Raw genomic sequence first — 20027 nt, forward strand, 5'->3', positions numbered from 1 at the left:
AAAGTGGCTTATAGACAACTCTGTGAATGTCCTTGAGTGGCCCAGCCACAGCCTTGGCTTAAACGCAATCAAATACTTCTGGAGAAACCTGAAAATGTCTGCCAGCCCACATCCATGCTGACAGAGCTTGAGAGGTGAAGGGGTGAGAAGAATGGTGGATAATTGCAAAATGCAGATGTGCAATGCTTGTCGCAGCATACCAAGAAAAAACGTGAGGCTGTAAAAGTGCTGAGTTAAGGGTATGAATACTTATGCAGTGTACTTATTTCAGTGTTTATTTTTAATACATTTGCAAAGTTGTCACAAATCTGTTTTTATGCTTTGTCATTATGATGTATGGAGTGTAAACTGATGTGGGGAAAAAAGTTATTTAAAACAGTGTGTATGAATACTTTTGCAAGGCATTGTATTTACTTCCTTCATTCTGCTGCTTTCTACAGAGTTAAAGGCGGAGAAGTGGAGCCCTGTGAGCAGGAGCACATTGGGGTAAATGAGTGTACAATTAATAACCCACCATTCTGGACCTCAAAGCTCCTGGTGAACATCACCGAAATCAACCCACTGGGATCCAACTCCACCATCATCCAGATAGACGCTCATGAACTCTGTGAGTTTATATGCCATCATAATGTTATCAGATCCATTCATCTTTCATATATTTTTGTATTATAATAGAGTTTTGAAATTTGTTTACACATGTCCACTTATCCACCTCAACTTTCTTACAGATTTCTTCAGAGTAGCATTTAGTTAGCAACACAAATTGATGTCTGTAATTCTGTGGTTTCAGTGAAACCAGATCCTCCAGAGAATGTCATAGTTCTTCAGGTGGAAGGTCAGCCCACTCAGTTACTGGTCAAGTGGAGCTGTCCTTCATCCTGGCCGGATGAAATCATGCCCGGTTTTCCTTTAACCTACTTACTACGCTACCGTCCGATCGGCTCCAGCTACTGGTCTGAGGTAAGAACCTTACACAAACAATCAACGTCAATAATAAGTTATTAAAGAGGTCATGAACTTCCCTTTATTATTTTGCACTGTTCCCTGAGGTCCACTTATAATCTCATCAAGATTTTTACATACAAAAACATCAAAACATAGAAGTAATAGGCTATTTTCTGTCCGGTTTTGACCCCTCTCATTTCAACACTGTTTGCATAGGCATGGAGGATCATGGACTCGAACGTAAATGCCCACTGCTATGATTGGCTAATAGTTGTGCATGTTTGCCAGCCTACATCCCTCACAGATGAACACATAAGTACTCAGTACATATCAAACGATTTGTAATAACAGACAAAGCAGTACTGACCATGTAATAAAAACAGTTATTCACACGTGTGTGTTGCAACATTACAGTCGGATCCAATATAGTCGGCACAGCATCGTCTTTTAGTTTCAATCTTTCTGAAAATCCTGTGTCGAATTGTGCCTTGTTTGTAAACGAATCCGTGGTAAAATGAAGTAACAAAGGACCAAGTTCTTACTGACGGTCTCTTTTCTAACATTGGGACCAGAAGGAAGGCGATGCAATGACTGTTTTTCCTCAACCTGGCACTGCATAGCGTCTTGTCGTATTCAGATCTTTATTGTTTGGTTTCTGTGTAGACCTGCCTTCGCTTCTTGTCATTTACACTACGTGTGCAAATTGGTGGGTGGGACTAAACAGTCAGTGATGTCGAATCGGTGGGTGGGACTAAAGGGGTAGTGATGTCGAATCGGTGGGTGGGACTAAACAGGCAGTGATGTCGAATCGGTGGGTGGGACTAAACAGGCAGTGATGTCGAATCGGTGGTTGGGACTAAACAGTGATGTAGAATCGGTGAGTGGGGACTAAACAGGCAGTGATGTAGAATCGGTGGGTGGGGCTAAACAGGCAGTGATGTAGAATCAGTGGGCGGGACTAAACAGGCAGTGATGTAGAATCGGTGGGTGGGGCTAAACAGGCAGTGATGTAGAATCAGTGGGCGGGACTAAACAGGCAGTGATGTAGAATCGGTGGGTGGGGCTAAACAGGCAGTGATGTAGAATCAGTGGGCGGGACTAAACAGGCAGTGATGTAGAATCAGTGGGTGGGACTAAACAGGCAGTGATGTAGAATCAGTGGGCGGGACTAAACAGGCAGTGATGTAGAATCGGTGGGTGGGACTAAACAGGCAGTGATGTAGAATCAGTGGGCGGGACTAAATAGGCAGTGATGTAGAATCGGTGGGTGGGACTAAACAGGCAGTGATGTAGAATCAGTGGGCGGGACTAAACAGGCAGTGATGTAGAATCGGTGGGTGGGACTAAACAGGCAGTGATGTAGAATTGGTGGGCGGGACTAAACAGGCAGTGATGTAGAATCGGTGGGCGGGACTAAACAGGCAGTGATGTCGAATCGGTGGGCGGGACTAAACAGGCAGTGATGTAGAATCGGTGGGCGGGACTAAACAGGCAGTGATGTCGAATCGGTGGGCGGGACTAAACAGGCAGTGATGTAGAATCGGTGGGCGGGACTAAACAGGTTGTGATGTCGAATCGGTGGGTGGGGCTAAACAGGCAGTGATGTAGAATCGGTGGGTGGGGCTAAACAGGCAGTGATGTCGAATCGGTGGGCGGGACTAAACAGGCAGTGATGTAGAATCGGTGGGCGGGGCTAAACAGGCAGTGATGTAGAATCAGTGGGCGGGACTAAACAGGCAGTGATGTAGAATCAGTGGGCGGGACTAAACAGGCAGTGATGTAGAATCAGTGGGCGGGACTAAACAGGCAGTGATGTAGAATCGGCTAAACAGGCAGTGATGTAGAATCAGTGGGTGGGGCTAAACAGGCAGTGATGTAGAATCAGTGGGCGGGACTAAACAGGCAGTGATGTAGAATCGGTGGTTGGGGCTAAACAGGCAGTGATGTAGAATCAGTGGGCGGGACTAAACAGGCAGTGATGTCGAATCGGTGGTTGGGACTAAACAGGCAGTGATGTAGAATCAGTGGGCGGGACTAAACAGGCAGTGATGTCGAATCGGTGGTTGGGACTAAACAGTGATGTAGAATTGGTGAGTGGGGATTAAACAGGCAGTGATGTAGAATCGGTGGGTGGGGCTAAACAGGCAGTGATGTAGAATCGGTGGTTGGGACTAAACAGTGATGTAGAATTGGTGAGTGGGGATTAAACAGGCAGTGATGTAGAATCGGTGGGCGGGACTAAACAGGCAGTGATGTAGAATCGGTGGTTGGGACTAAACAGTGATGTAGAATTGGTGGGCGGGACTAAACAGGCAGTGATGTAGAATCGGTGGGCGGGACTAAACAGGCAGTGATGTAGAATCGGTGGTTGGGACTAAACAGTGATGTAGAATCGGTGGGCGGGACTAAACAGGCAGTGATGTAGAATCGGTGGTTGGGGCTAAACAGGCAGTGATGTAGAATCAGTGGGCGGGACTAAACAGGCAGTGATGTAGAATCGGTGGTTGGGGCTAAACAGGCAGTGATGTAGAATCAGTGGGCGGGACTAAACAGGCAGTGATGTCGAATCGGTGGTTGGGACTAAACAGTGATGTAGAATTGGTGAGTGGGGATTAAACAGGCAGTGATGTAGAATCGGTGGGTGGGGCTAAACAGGCAGTGACATATAATTGGTGGGCATGACTAAGGAGGCAGTGACGTAGAATCAGTGGGTGGGGCTAAACAGGAAGTGATGTAGACTAGGTGGGCGGGGCTAAACAGGCAGTAAAGTAGAATCGGTGGGTGGGGCTAAACAGGCAGTGACATAATTGGTGGGCATGACTAAACAGGCAGTGACGTAGAATTGGTGGGTGGGGCTAAACAGGCAGTGATGTAGACTAGGTGGGTGGGGCTAAACAGGCAACAATGTAGAATCAGTGGGCGGGGCTAAACAGGCAGTGAAGTATAATTGGTGGGTGTGGCTAAGCAGGCAGTGACGTAGAATTGGTGGGCGGGATTAAACAGGCAGTCGTGTAGAATTGGTGGGTGGGGCTAAACAGGCAGCGATGTAGAATCGGTGGGTGGGGCTAAACAGGCAATGATTTATCCACACTATTACATCATAGAGTGGTACATTCCCCAACCTGTCATTTTGTCAGACTGGCTTCAGTATAAGCTGTTTTTAGACTAACGAGAAAGTTCTGAGTTCTGAAACTTGCAGGATGTTTTTATAGTACAATGACCTCTTATATGTCAAAACAGCAAGGCAATTTTGGTTTCTCTGTTCACCACCCCTTTAATTAGATAAAGTGTGTATGTGTGTGTGGCAGAAGATATTTTGAAGAATGTTGGTAACCCAACAGTCGCTCGTAACCATTGACTTCCATAGTATCAAGTCAATAGCTACCGTCAACAGTTTGGTTACCAACATTCTTTAAAATACCTTTTTTTGTGTACAACAGAAAAAAGAAAGTCATACAGGTTTGTAATAACATGAAGATGAGTAAGTGTTGACAGGATTTTAATTTTATGTGTGAATCATCTCATTAAAATTCTGACTAGTACAAGTTCTGTCATCATTTACTCATACTAATATTGTTTAAAACCTCAGTGACTTTCTTTCTTTTCTTTTTTTTTCAACCTAAAATAAACATTTTGTTTGTCCATATAATGAAATTCAATGTGTTCCAAAAGAACACTGTATCTTTTTTGACTTTCATCATATAAGGAAAAGGTCATTCGCAACCAACATACAACCCTCATTATATATGAGCCTTCAATAAACAGTCCTGTCGTCCAGCCCTTTCTGTGTACACACACACACACACAGTGTTGTCTTATCTGAGAGCCCCACAGTCATCTCTGCATGGCCTGATCTTATCTGCTTTCACCAGGCTGCTTGGCCTTTCATCAGACAACCAGATGTTGGCTGTCTCCTGATCTCTCTGTGCGTGTGTGTGTGTGTTTGTAAGGGTTGTTTATGCTTTATCTGACAAGTGAAGAAGCAAGCCAGTTGTAAACATGCTCATTTTTGTTTTTGCTATAATAAAATGAATTAAAAGCAAAACTGCTGCCACTTTGTGTTTCAAAAAGAGAAATGTTAAGAAATTAGTACTTCATTCAGCAAGGAAACATACAAACTGATCAAAAGTGACAGTAAAGCCATTTATGGTTACAAAAGATTTCTATTTATATATATATTTATTATTTTTTTATTATATTTATTTTGTTATCAAAAACATATTTTTAAATTTGGAATAAAATTATTTTCAGTATTTTAATAAGTTGAAATTTAAGGGATTAGGCTTCGGGACAGACACTTCCCAATTGCAAGTAGCCACTAAATGATTATTTTATATATATTAAGCTTACTGATATTTTAAATATTATTATGGGTTTCAATAGATAATAAAATAATCTTGGTAAACATCTAAGATTTGAATGCTTAAATGCTTTTTAAATGTGTTTTTTGGTTGTGGGACAGCAGTTTGCATTAATTCTGTAGAATGGCCCATATATTAAAATGCCAGAGTTTCCATGTAATAGTCACTTTTGGATCACTATATGTGAACGCTTTAGAATGGGAATCTGTTGTGTAAATGTGACACTTACTGTATGCATGAAAATGATTCCTCATTATGCACTAAAACTCCTCAAGTACAGATCAGTTGCAGTACAATTGATGAGCTTTGCCAGTGTTAATATTTGGAGTGATCTGTTGTCCTCCGTTAAGTGTATGTATCTGCTGATCGTTCCTCAGCTGGAGACAGAAGAGAACACCAGTCTAAAGATCATGGACGCTCTAGTGGGTCGCCTGCATCAGATCCAGATCAGAGCTCAGGACGCTCTGATCAACCACAGCCAGTGGAGTGAATGGAGTCACGTGGTGGAGGCCCGGCCGTGGATCGGTGAGTCAAGACACACACACACACACACACACACACACAGGTATTCCTATCATTATGGTAATGGTTTCTCTACTGTACAATAGTGTTGCACAATATACCGGTATTTAAAAAGTATCACGATACCCTGCTTTTAAAAACTGTACGATCCCGCATTTTATTAGTACCGTTACTTTAAGAATCCATTTTAATAAGAGCTGTATTTCTGCTTGTCTTTGTTAGTGAATGGAGCAGAAGCGCAGTTTTGTTTACTACATGCATACACATGACGCTCATGGTGTTTTCAGCCTCTTCCATCTCAATATATGAGTACATGAACACATGAACATAATCTCTGAGAGTCACTGTTTCTTTTACAGAAAACTATCGTCGTATAATATACAAACAGAAACCCTAAAGGTCTTCACAGCAACCCGTCAAAATAAAAGTTCGGTTTAACTTGACAATCAGAAATATATTACTCAATGTAAAGATAGTACTACTAGTACTAATAATAAATATTAATAAAAAAACATTTAAGGATTATTTACCAAAAAATAATATATATATATATATATATTTACAATAATTTATTCACCAGAAAAATGCACAACACAGTATTTCTGAAAAAAGAAATAAATAGCCTCTAATTAATTAAATTTTTATCAAATACAGTTATCCTTCATAAATTCGTTAGAATTTTGACAATTAATGTAATGAAACAATCAAAATAGAATCCAGAAAATGAATGGAAAAACAGATGCACAAACAAAACTGAATCTGAAAAAAAATTGTAAAACGTATTTCATAGAGCTTGTAAATTTTGTTAAATGTTTAATAAACTGCTGTTTAATTATGCAGGTTACATGATTTCAATTAATTATGCATTTTTACTTTTTAAATGTAACTATTAAAAATTAAAATGGAATTTGGGAAAAAATAAAACAGATTGTATTGTGTCTTTGTTTTATTGTAGTTGTCCTTTCGTTTGTTACTTGCATCGAGGTTCTTATTATTAATAACAAAGATAAAATAACAACAAAAATGACTATGTCATATTATAAATTGTCGTTGGAAAATAAACATATTATTTCATGAAATAAGATCTGGCTTTATCCTTTTAGCTAACTTACCAATATCGCAAAGATCTCTACACACCTGTAGACTCGAAAGTTGTTCACCATAATCGTGTTGTGGCACTGGCATGCGATTATTATCATTTTATTATTTTTTTAAAGGTGGCATGAAATGCTTTGTTTTATCAGATAACTATGATCACCATTTGGATCAACTGTTATTCAGTTACTTTTCCTGTTGTGATATTTTAGTCAGGTAAAATTTTGGTATTGTGACAACACTACTGTACATACTGTATTTTCTATCATCTTACACTAACCCTACACCTAAACCTACCCCTTACAGGGAATGTTCTGCTACTTTAGATTTTCAGAACACTTCATTCTGTATGATTTATAAGCTTGTTTCCTCATGGGGACTAAAAAGTGTTCCCAAGAGGTCAAAATTGTGGAATCAAAACATTTGGTTCTCATAATGTAGTGAATACCAGGCACACACACACACACATATTAACTCACACTAACAAACCTAATGAGTGGCATTTAAATATCCAGCCAGAGGCTTTCTGCACCAATTGCAAACCTGACATGGCCAGAAATAGAAAATCATTTATTTTAAACTGCTTAATAGTTATGGTTACGTGTGGAGAAATCTTAGACAACATTTTTCAGTTTGCACTGCATATTAGTTGAGACACTAGATGGAATATTTTCATAACACTTTACAAGAATGTCTCATTACAGGGCTCAAAATTAACTTTTTTACTTGGTAGCTTGGTAGTGCTCCCACATTCAAAAAGTAAGACCAAATAAAATGTAGGAGCACCCAATGAATATTAAGGAGCACCACAACTGCCAACTGAGTGGAACGGCCAGCAACATCCTGATGATTAATAGCTTCACCAGTCAAACCCGATCCTGAATTCTTTACCACACACTTCTTTTTAGTAATGCACTGATCTTGATTCGTCATGGCCAATTCTGATATCCAATGCTTTACAAACAAATGGGCTAATTTAATAATTATGTATTGCCTTAAAGGGGTCATTGGATGCTAAGTTCCCTTTTACATGTTGTTTGAACATTAATGTGTGTTGTCAGTGTATGTACAAATCTACCCTATAATGATAAAAATCCATGCAGTGGTTTTTAATTAATCTGTAGATTGGTTGAAAGAAAACGTTTGGAGCAAAAACCGTCCGGTTCCGAGTTCCAACGGAGCGCAATGTGAATGATTGACGGCTAATACCTAAAATCAGCATTAAAGCTAAGAATGTAAAGATGAAGTTTACTTGGTTATGTAAGCTAATGTTTGATAGAACGGCTCACTGCAGTCATATACTGTACAGTACTTAGTGAAAGTTTTGTCGCACCACAACAATTACATAAATGCTCCCAAATATATATTTGAGGTCGTGCAGATTAAATTCTGGGAGCATGTGCAACCAAAACGACCCCAATTTCGAGCCCTGCATTGGTTAACGTTAGTAAGTGTGTTAATTAACATTTATCAACCATGAGCAATACATTTGTTGCTGTATATATTAATATTTGGGTAACACTTTGCAATAAGATTCATTAGTTAAAAGGGTCCTATTATGCTCTTTTACAAAGTCTTGATTTTGTTTTGGGGGTGTACTAGAACATGCTTTTATGCTCGGTGGTTTGAAAAACGCTTTATTTAAAAAAAAAAAAAAACCTTCTGAAAAACTAAATTTGTTGTGATTGGTTATGAAAAATATGAATTAGCACTACTTTTTTCAACATTAATAATACTCGGAAGTGTTTTTTTTTCTGCAGAATATCAGCATATATATATATATATATATATATATATATATATATATACATATATACATATATACATATATTTACATTGATAAATTTACATCTATTATCACTAAGATTAATAAATGTATTTTGTTAGTTCATGTTGTTAACAAATGTTAACAAATAGAACATTACTGTAAAATGTAAAATTTTCTACTTAAATATTAAAATGTTTAATATTCTAATATTTCTACTTTTTTGTCACAGCGCAAAGGCATTTAAAATAAACGTCCAGTGAAATAAACCATTGATATGCTAATTAATAACTTTTAAAAAAAGAGGCTTTCTGCTCAATGCTTTTAATTTTCTCATGAGCCACACAATTAGTCGCAAATTCGCTGAATATAATTTTTTGGGGAGAGAGAGAAGTGTACTTTATATTACCCATCATCCATCCAATCCTTCAGATAACTAATGTAATAATAACATAAATCTAATTGTGCACAGCTAGCATGATGCTTCAGGATATTGGACTGAGCTCTTTGGCAGATATCTGATAAATCTAATAAGGGAAGATAATCATATTTAGATGTTGGCAACTCATGTTCTTCTGATTGATTTATTTTTTAATCATGCCTTGTGGTTTGTTGAGTAGAACATAATTCACTACAATAGAGCAGAAGCAGAATAATGTTTTGTCCTCGCTGGTTGTCATACAGTAAAAATGCTTGGAGTCCACTGCATAAAAAAAGTAAATGAAAAAATGAGCTTTGGATCGTCAAGAGGAAAACTGTTGAGGAAAACTCACTCTGACATGACTTTTGAGGGGAAACGGTCATGAATAATTAAGGAGCAGTGTAAATATATATGTAATTATATTTGTTTTGGAATTGTAGAGCCTTGGGAAGAGCCGACAGAGGAAACGGATTCTGGCTTTTTACTTTTCAACTTGTCATTTCCAGTGAGGACGACAGACAAGTCTCCAGGTATGTGCTTGAAAGTTCACACTCAGCAAGTTGAAGGAATTCAAAGAATTTTGGTAAAACTGCAACGTCGTTTTTTTGTTAGACAGTTTATCTTTTCACTCGTAGTAACTGTGAGGTTTTGGCAGGGATCGTTTTACGCTTTCCCAGATTAAACACAAAGCATCAGATGCTTTTGAGATCGTAGCCAGTTTTTTTTCACCCCCTAAGCGTTATCCAGATGGTTCGGGCTTGTTTGTGGTGGGCGGAGTTTTCCCCATCATCTGGCTCTGACCAATCAAAGCGTGCCAGTCTTCCCTAATGCAGTCATGTGGCAGACCAGCATGAGTCAGTCTGCTCTTCATTAGCTAACTGTTTCCAGGCCATTTATTTATAACCACTCATCTAGCATGTGAACACGCTGTACGATTGCACGAGTCATATTTATCAGCTCTGACTGGAATGAAGTTTGTGTATTTGACTCATAAGTACTCTAACAAAGACTTTTTGGTTTGTTTGTTTGTTTGTTTGTTTTAATTAATTAATGCGTCAAGGAACATTATGCAATGACCAAAACATCAGACGTTTTTGAGCTTTTTAAAGTAGCCTGTCTTTGGAGCATAAAAGATTTTGCTCACATGGGGATGTCTTCATTTCTTGAGCACTTTATGCTAAAAATAGCAAAAATGAGGATGTTTGTGATTGTAGACGTAACAATTTTAAGGCAAACCAAAAATCAATTCAAATGAAATAACTTTTAATCACCTTAGGAAGTAAATAAAGATGGACATATTATTATTTAAATCAATATTTCTAATATTTCAAGGCTCATTTAGTTTGTTTGTTTCTTTTTCTTTATTCTGAAATTAGTTTTACAAATGCTACAACAGTAATATTTACAAAAAAATTTACAAGCACTAAACAATATTTGACTCACTTTCTTAGTTTTATTTATTTAGTTGTTTTATTTTTTGTTTCTTTTGTGTTGTCTTGATTAATTTTGTCTTGTTCTGCTTTGTTACATTTTGTCTTGTTTTCTTTTTTTGATATTTTGTTGTGTTTTATTGTTTTTGTTTTATTTTTTGTTTAGTATTTTGTTGTTTTTGTGTTTTGTTTATTTGTGTTTTGTGTTGTTTTTGTTGCAGTGTATTGTTTTTTTGTTTTGATTATTTGTATTGCATTTTGTTTTGAATGTGTTTTGTGCTGTTTTTGTTTTGTGTTGTTTTGTTTGAGTTTTGTTTTGTGTTGTTTTTTTGTTGCAGTGTTTTGTTTTTTGTTTTGATTATTTATATTGCGTTTTGTTTATTTGTTTTGTTTTGAATGTGTTTTTGTTTTGTTTTAGTTTTGTTTTGTGTTGTTTTTTGTGTGTTGCTCTGTGTTTTTTATTATTTGTTTTGTTTTGTGTTGTTGCATTGTATTGTTTTTGTTTTTATTATTTGGATTTTGTGTTTTTTAAGTTTTGTGATGTTTTTTTTTTTCCTTTTTTTGTATTTGTGTTGCTTTTTGTTTTGGTTTATTTGTGTGTGTTTGTTGTTTTGTTTTATGTTTTATTTTGTTTGTTTGATTATTAGTTTTTTGTTGTTTTGTGTTTTTTGTATGTTTAGTGTTGTTTTGTTTATTTGTGTTTTGTTTTGCATTGTTGCATTGTATTGTTTTTGTTTTGAGTATTTGTTTTTGTTGTTTTGATTATTTGTGTTTTGTTTTTTTTTGTGTTGTTTTGGGTTTTTGTTTTATTTTTGTTTGTTTGATTATTTGTGTTTAGTTTTTTGTTTGTTTTGTTTATTTGTGATTGTTTTGTGTGTTGTTGTGTTGTTTTTTGTGTTTTGGTGTTTGTGCTGTTTTGTTTGTTTTGTGTTATTTTTCCTTTTTGAGTTGTTTTGTTATATCTTTTGTGTTGTGTTTATTTGTTTTATTTTGTTCGTTTTGTTTTTTGTATTGCTTTTGTGTTTTTATTTGTTTGTTTGTTTTGTGTTGTTGCTTTTTTTTTTTTTGTGTTAGATGTTGTGTTATGTGTGTGCATCCTTTGTTTTGTGTTTCATTTTGTGTTTTGTTTTTTCCTTAGATTCATCATTACACCAGAGCGGAAGCCTCGGACTGGTGATTTTGTTAGGGCTGTTCGCAACAGTCATGGTGGCTGTGTTATTAACTATCATCGCGCACTTCTATGGTACGCATTTTTCTTTATTTACATTTATCTATATTTCATAACCAAATCCATACAAACATGCTGGAACAGTTAGACAGAGGCATGAGACAATCTGATCCTTTAATTGTTCCCTTCATAGGGTCAGACAAAGAAAACAGGACAATGTGAAGAAACAAGAACTGACTTCCATGGTAAAGATGAAGTCCATACCAATCTAAAGTAAGCTGGCGCAGACATGCGACTCCTTTCTTTCATTCCCTCCGTCTGCTGTTTTGGCGATTGGCCCATCTTGGTTTAAACAGTCTGAGAATGCATGCTAAACGATCCATTTATGGCTACTATGTTGATACTTTGAATATACCATTGGTTGGCTGTCCTGTTTTTACTGCACAGAAAACACTCAAGTCAAAAAAAACAACTCTGTGAAAAATGCTGTAAACAAACCAACTAGACTGCAAGACTTTTTCTCAGATTCACGAAAGTCCGTTCTGACTGGAAACCATCAAAAGGCAAAATACACACTGCAGAGTTTTAAGAGTGGGAACAGCATATAAATGTGGGAGTGAATCTCCTGAATGATTGTTTCGGGTGTGTATGGAATATAATAGTCACTCCTGAACTCCTGATGCCTGATATAAGCAATGTTTTGGCATCTTGTGGCCATGAACAAGAAACAGCCTAATCCGATAATTCTGACTAAGTAATATTAGTGACTTGAGATGCTTTATTGTTTGTAAACCACCGTCAACAGGCCAACGTGTTGTTTATGTTTTTGTCGGGTGGCTGTTTTTAAATAGCACACTCTCTCTGTGCTGTAGTTTAATGTGGTTTGCAGATAGACCACACTGGTGCAAGAAACGTCTGGAAACAGTAATTTAAAACGAGTTGAGACAAATACTTCTGTTTCTGTATTTCTCTAGCATCCCACCTTGGACGATTGTTTAAAAGAAACGCACCTATTTTACATGAACATAAATAACTTAATACTAATTGATTTAAATATCGATTCATGTCACGTTTATGCCGACAGCGGCTAAAGAGTTCACTTTATCATGGTGAATGCAGGTTAGAAATGGACTGTTGTGTTTAAGGAAGTAATGTTAATCGAGGGGGCGGAGCTTAGTGATCGACATGGAAATGAATATCTCTTTAAGATAGTCATGTTTACCGAGGGAGCGGAGCTTAGCAATTGACATGATATTGAATTTCTGTTTGTTTAGGGTAGTAATGTTAACTAATGGGGCGGAGCTTAGTGATTGACATGGAACTGAATTTCTGTTTAAGGTAATAATATAATTAATGGGGTGGAGCTTATTGATTGACATGGAACTGAATTTCCATTTGCTTAAAGGGGTCATCGGATGCCCATTTCTGTTTAAGGTAGTAAGGTAGTAATGCTAACTAAGGGGGCGGAGCGTAGCGATTGACATGGAATTAAATTTATTTTAAGGTAGTAATGTTAACAAGGGGGCGGAGCTTAGTGATTGACGAACTGAATTTCTGTTTGTTTAAGGTAGTAATGTAAATCAAAGGGGCGGAGCTTAGTAAGTGACATGGAACTGAATTTCTTTTTGTTTAAGGTAGTAATGTTTACTAAGAGGGCGGAGCTTAGTAATTGACATGGAATTGATTTGCTATTTGTTTAAGGTAGTAATGTGAACCAAAGGGGCGGAGCTTAGTGAGTGACATGGAAATGATTTTCTTTTTGTTTAAGGTAGTAATGTTTACCAAGGGGGCGGAGCTTAGTGATTGACATGGAACTTAATTTCTGTTTAAGTAGTAATGTTAACACAGGGGGCGGAGCTTAGTGACATGGAACTGAATTTCTTTTTAAGGTAGTAATGTGAACCAAAGGGGCGGAGTTTAGTGAGTGACATGGAAATGATTTTCTTTTTGTTTAAGGTTTGTTTAAAGGGGGCGGAGCTTAGTAACATGGAACTTTTTCGGTTTACCAAGGGGGGCGGAGCTTAGTGACATGGAACTGAATTTCTTTTTGTTTAAGGTAGTAATGTGAACCAAAGGGGGCGGAGCTTAGTGATTGATGGAACTTAATTTCGGTTTAAGTAATAACGTTAACACAGGGGGCGGAGCTTAGTGACATGGAACTGAATTTATTTTTGTTTAAGGTAGTAATGTGAACCAAAGGGGCGGAGCTTAGTGATTGACATGGAACTGAATTTCTGTTTAAGGTAGTAATATTTACCAAAGGGGTGGAACTTAATGATTGACAGGAACCAATTTTTGTTTAAGGTAGTAATGTGAACCAAGGGGGTGGAGTTAGTGAGTGAATGGTTTTATCTATGTTTTTGTTTCTTGTTTTTTTTAATCACCAGGTTTTGCTGGTGTTTTATGAATGAGGTTGTATGTGAGTACAGGACCTCTTAAAAGAGGAGTGACAATCATATTTAGCTGCAGTGTTTGGTCATATAAAAACCATGACAAAAACTGTGCTTTATAGTGCATGATTCATTAACAGTAATAGTTAGCTCATAGTCTGTTTTATATAAGCTTTGAATGTTGTAAATTATACTAGCACTGAAGACATCTACGTAAACAGCATCTGCTCACTTTGAACTCTGTGACTTCTCATACGTCTTTAGATATGAATTTATGACTCAAGTGGGAAAACGTGAAGATGTAAACACGATGATTTATGAGAAACGCCTGCTCTATATTAGCCTGTAATCTTCCTAACTCTCCCACATGATGTAATAATTAATAGCTGAATGAAAATTATCTTTGTTATTATTTACTCGCTCTCATATCATTCCAAATATGTATGCTGTTATTTATTTAGCGTACAATTATATTATGATTATACTGTTTTTTATGTAATTCCAAATATGTTTTACTGTTGTTTATTTATTTAGTTAGTTAGTTTAGATATTAAAAACAAAACAGCATTCATTTTTTAAAAGACCTGAGGATGGATAAATGATTATAAAATTTATGTTTAAAAATTAATGATTAAAAAATGTTTTTTTTTTTTTCTATTTTATTTTATTTTTATTTTTATTTTATTCATTTTTATGATTTTTTATTATTATTATTATTATTATTTACTATTTATTATTATTTATTTATATTATTTAAACAGAATATTTAGGACAATATAAAATATCATTTTCAAAGCAAATACAAAATACACAACAAAATACACTACCGTTCAAAGTTTGGGGTTAGTTAGTTTTTTTTTTAATGTTTTTGAAAGAAGTCTCTTATGCTCATCAAAGCTGTATTTATTTTATAAAAAAATGCAATACTATTGTGAAATATTACAATTTGAAATAACAAATTTCTCTGTGAATATATTGTAATGTGTAATTTATTCCTGTGATGTGAAGCTTAATGAAAAAGAAGATTTATTTGACATTTATTTGATATCTTTTGTAACATTATACATGTTTTTACTGTCACTTTTGGTAAACTGAATAGAATAGAATAGAATAGAATAGAATAGAATAAATGAATAAATAAATAAACAATTATTATTATTATTATTATTATTATTATTATTATTATTATTATTATTATTATTATTATTTAAACAAAAATAATATATACTGGCCTCAAAATGAACTATTTTATTTTATTTTATTTTATTTTATTTTATTTTATTTTATTTGGGAAAAAAAAAAAAAAAATTCACATTTGTTACGTAAGTGTTGTTCTAAAACAGTTTAACTTTGCTGTTTACCTCTAGATTTGAGAAGTCGGCCGTCTCCAGTTCAGCCCTCATAGGGCATCAGTATAGGGAATCACCACCACTGACAGACTCCATTACCCACAATCCACCTCTCCTCTAGGCCTCTCAGAGAATGGGCTCTGAGTCCCGTGAACTGTGAACATGTACAGTCTCCAATGTAGCACAATGCAATAGAAAAACACAAGGATTTCCCTCCTATTTTACTTCTCTGTGCTCACAGCGTATTCTTGGACAGTGAAAAAAAAAAAACATATTTTTGTATTGCTCCTTCTTTCCGATACTCCCCACACTCCACTGGACTCCTGACACATGCGATGCTGTGAAAAGGCTCAGCGGCCGCGCGCAGCACACGGGGCATTATGGAGAAAGTGGCGTTTCACTCCTCAATCGCTCGGCTGGTGAAAAAGACACTCTGTAACCTTTAGACAGCTGCTAACGTTGGAAGACAGAAAGCTCGCTGTCCTAGCGCTCCAGGGATGGATCCCGTGGTCCTTCTGCGGAGAGACAGAGACTGCTTTGTCTTTCTTCCTGCGAGATTTCTTCTCAGAAAGCAACGCTCATAACAGGTGAACACATCTGCAGTTGACTGGTTTCGTCTGGTTGGTTTCCAACCAGATGTGGCATCTAAAGCATCAAGTTCTCGGCAATAAAGTGCATTTCATCTTGACGTCAGCCTCGGAGTTCATGTCTTGACAGTAAACGCCAGCAACGGTTACAAACGCAACTTTCGCCGAGCTGGTGTTCGACAAAACAGGACCTTCAATGCAATAAATGCGTTTCATTTCTTCGACTCCTCTGGCATTTTCTCTGCATTGAATCGAGACATGAATGTAAATCAGTCTTACGGTGTCATATATACGCATTTGTAAGGTGATTAAAGCTGATTGTTTCTTTGTTGAAGCTAATAGATATTCACAATATTAAATTCTATTGAAGCTCATCTATAAAATGATATTGTTATACATTTATGCAGTTATATTGTATAATAGTTTGTATACAGCGTACTGCTCTGTTGTACATTGCTCTCCAGTGACATAAAGCTCAATGCATGCGTTTTTGTAAGTCTTTTTAAATATAAGATTTTATTGAATTATAAGATTTTAGTATGCGTATCCTTCCTATAGGTACAAACAAACAAAAATAAGGAACGTTGTCCAAACAAAGACATAAAGTGGTTATCATCTAATTTGGAATATGTATCTATGGAAGCTTGTTTTTTGTCAATTGGATAAAAAAATGAAAACGGTAATTGTGACTTTTTGATAATCTCACAATGCAGTTTTTTTTTTTTTTTTAAATCGCTAATCTGACTTTTTCCCCCCACAATTCTGAGTTTACATTTTCACAATTCTGTGTAAAAAAATAAAAATAAATAATAATAACAAAAAATGAAACAGGTAATTTTGAGTTTATATCTCACGATTACAACTTCTTAGAACTGAAGATATTTTGACTTTTTTTTCCTCAGAATTGGGAGTTTATATCTCTCAATTACTTTTTCCCCTTTTTTCCACAATTCTGAGTTTATGTCTTCACAATTCTGTAATAAGTAAATAAATAAATAAATGATAATTTCGAGCCTATATCTCTCAGTTCCAACTTCTCCGAATTTAAGATATCTCGCAATTTTTATTTTTCTATTATTTTTTATTTTTTCTCAGAAGTGGGAGTGGGACTTTTCCCCCCCACAATTTTGAGTTTACATCTTCATAATTCTGTGTGAAAAAATAAATAAAATGAAAAAAATTAAAGAGGTTATTTCGAGTTTATATCTCACAATTCCAACTTCTTAGCATTGAAGATATCTTGCCATTTTTTTAATGTTTTTGTTCTTTCACAATTCTGAGTTTACATCTTCACAATTCTGTGTAATAAATAAATAAATAAATAAATAAACAAATAAATAAAGTTTGAGTAATTTTAAGTTTATATCTCACAAATCCAACTTCTTATAATTGAAGATATCATTTTTTTTTTTTTTTAATTTTTTTTTTTTTAATTCGGAAGTGGGAGTTTATCTCACAATTATTTTTGTGGGGACTTTTTTCCCCACAATTTTGAGTTAAGAAATAATAATTAAAAAAATAATAATAATAATAATAATACAATAACAATAAAAAGAGGTAGTTTTAAGTTTATATCTCACAATTCCAACTGCTCAGAACAGAAGATATCTCACTTTTTTGTTTTGTTTTTTGTTTTTTTCCCCCACAATTCTGTGTAAAATAAATAAATAAATAAAAAATAACAATAAAAGAAGTAATTTTGAGTTTATACCTCTCAATTCCAACTGCTCAGAATTGGAGATACCTCGCAATTTTTAATTTACTTATTTATTTATTTATTTATTTATTTTCTCAGAAGTGAAAGTTTATATCTCACAACTGTTTTTTCCCCTTACAATTCTGACTTTTTTCTTCCACAGTTTTGAGTTTACATCTTAACAATTCTGAGATAAATAAATAAATAAAAATAAAAGAGGTATTTTTAAGTTTATGCCTCTTTCCAACTGCTCAGAATTGAAGATATCACACAATTTTGTTCTTTGAAGTCTGACCTTTTTTCCCCCACAAAAACAATAAAAGAGCTCATTTTGAGCTTGCATCTGTTCCAGTTCCAACTTCTCAGAACTGAAGATATCTTGCATTTTTTCTCAGAAGTGGGAATTTATATCTCACAGAATTTTGACTTTATACAGCATCATAAGTCAAAATTATGAGGGGGAAAAAAATACAGAATTGTGAGGAAAAAAGTCAGAATAGTGAAAAAAAAAGTTTTTCTTTTCTTTTTTTTTCATCCTTATCCAGTGATGGAAAAACAGCTTCCATATGTATCAGGGTTTAGTTTTTTTTTATCAAATTCTAAAAATACAAATTCCTATTCATTTGGGTTTCTGTTGATAACAGCATGGCTATATAAAGACCAAAAGTGCAACTAAAAATAACTGACCCCATTTTTACAAAAATGTCACTGTGATTATTTCTTGATAACTCTGATAACTGACTGAAGATGTTTGCCAGATGTTTTTTTTTGTACATTTCTTCATGCATTTTTGCACCATTTGCTCATAACCTCTGCCATTCATGTGCATTAATGTTTCTGCCTGCTTCTGTTCCACCAGCAAAATGATTTGTGTTGTCTGTATTATTCATACTGCACGTGGCCTATGGGTTTGGTGCTCAAATGATATAATGATATTTCACTTTAAGACAGACTTTGACTGAACAGTGACTTGCTTATTCATGATATATAGTCCAAAGTACATATGAAAAATGTTGTCAGTCATTATACTCTTGGTTTAGTCGGTCACATTATTCTTCCTTCCCTGCTTTGATTAAAGTCGTCCTGAATGTAGAAAGCATGTAGATTAGCTGATAGGCTAAATTTTGGATTTAAATGACATGATGATCAGCAACATTCGGTAAATCACTGGTTCTCAGCTGGTTTTGTTTCCACAAATAATTATCCCCAAAAAACAAGGTTTTTTGTTTTTTTTTATTTCCCCCCCCCCCCACTCAAAACTGAGCTCAGATCAGCGAGGCCTACCACCAATCAGTTTCAAGAAAGAAAGAAATAGAACACATATGAAATAGAAAACAACAATTGACAGATAATGTACTCACCCCCTTGTCATCCAAGATGTTCATGTCTTTCTTCAGCTGTCAAGAAATTATGTTTGGGTGCCCCCAAAATTAAAATTTTCAAAATGTAGTTTAAATGCAGCTACAAATGGCTCTAAACCTTCCCAGCCGAGGAAGAAGAGTCTTATATAGCAAAACGATGCGTTATTTTATTTTAAAAATGACAATTTATATACTTTTTAACCTCAAACGCACCTCTAGCGCTGTGTGGACTGTGTATTTTTCCGGTCATGACAGTTAGGGTACGTCTAAAAACTCCCATTTCATTTTCTAAACTTCTCAACTTAAAAATCGTCCTACATCACTGCAGAAGTACCAACCCAGAGTTTACAAAGGAAACATGCAAAGAAGATCAAACACCCTTAACAAAAAAGGTAAAAACAGCCATTTAGGATGATTTAGTTAGATGAAAAAAATGAGACGGGAGTTTTACGACGTACCCTAACTGTAATAACCGGAAAACATATCGTTCACACGGCGCTACACAAAACGAGCGTTTGAGGTTAAAAAGTGTATTAATTGTCATGTTTTTAGGCAATAACCGATCTTTTATCCCTTTTTCCTCGAACTGGGATCCTTTAGAGCCGTTTGAAGCCGCATTTAAACTACAGTTTCAAGTTCAAATTTGCGGGCATCATGTAAGTCCGTTACAGTCCATTAACCTCAAGAAATATAATTTCTTCACGACTTAAGAAAGAAAGACGTGTACATCTTGGATAACAAGGGGGTGAGTACATTATCTGTACATTTTTGTTTTGGAAGTGAGCGAATCCTTTAACAAAAAGCATTTAGGTTTTTCAGCACTGCTTTTTTAACATTGTGCTTTGCAATTAGGTGTCTAATTTTGTTGGTCTGTCAAGTAACACGTTTTAACACCGAATGATTGCAGTCAATGATACGCACAGTTGTCCGTTTTCAT

At 35.6% G+C, this 20027-nt stretch overlaps 1 protein-coding gene across 1 annotated transcript in view; it reads left to right on the plus strand.

Annotated features, from left to right (window-relative positions):
• il11ra (interleukin 11 receptor, alpha) overlaps positions 1-11979 on the plus strand; it is a 51039-nt gene extending 39060 nt beyond the window's left edge. The window contains exons 6-11 of the mRNA XM_051121540.1: positions 441-607; positions 791-960; positions 5684-5831; positions 9550-9639; positions 11678-11779; positions 11900-11979. Of these exons, the coding sequence (XP_050977497.1) occupies positions 441-607; positions 791-960; positions 5684-5831; positions 9550-9639; positions 11678-11779; positions 11900-11979 (757 nt within the window). The remainder of the gene's footprint in view (positions 1-440; positions 608-790; positions 961-5683; positions 5832-9549; positions 9640-11677; positions 11780-11899) is intronic.
• The last annotated feature ends 8048 nt before the right edge of the window (positions 11980-20027 follow it).

This window comes from Labeo rohita, chromosome 10, assembly GCF_022985175.1.
Source record: "Labeo rohita strain BAU-BD-2019 chromosome 10, IGBB_LRoh.1.0, whole genome shotgun sequence".
In the NCBI taxonomy this organism is placed as follows: Eukaryota; Metazoa; Chordata; class Actinopteri; order Cypriniformes; family Cyprinidae; genus Labeo; species Labeo rohita.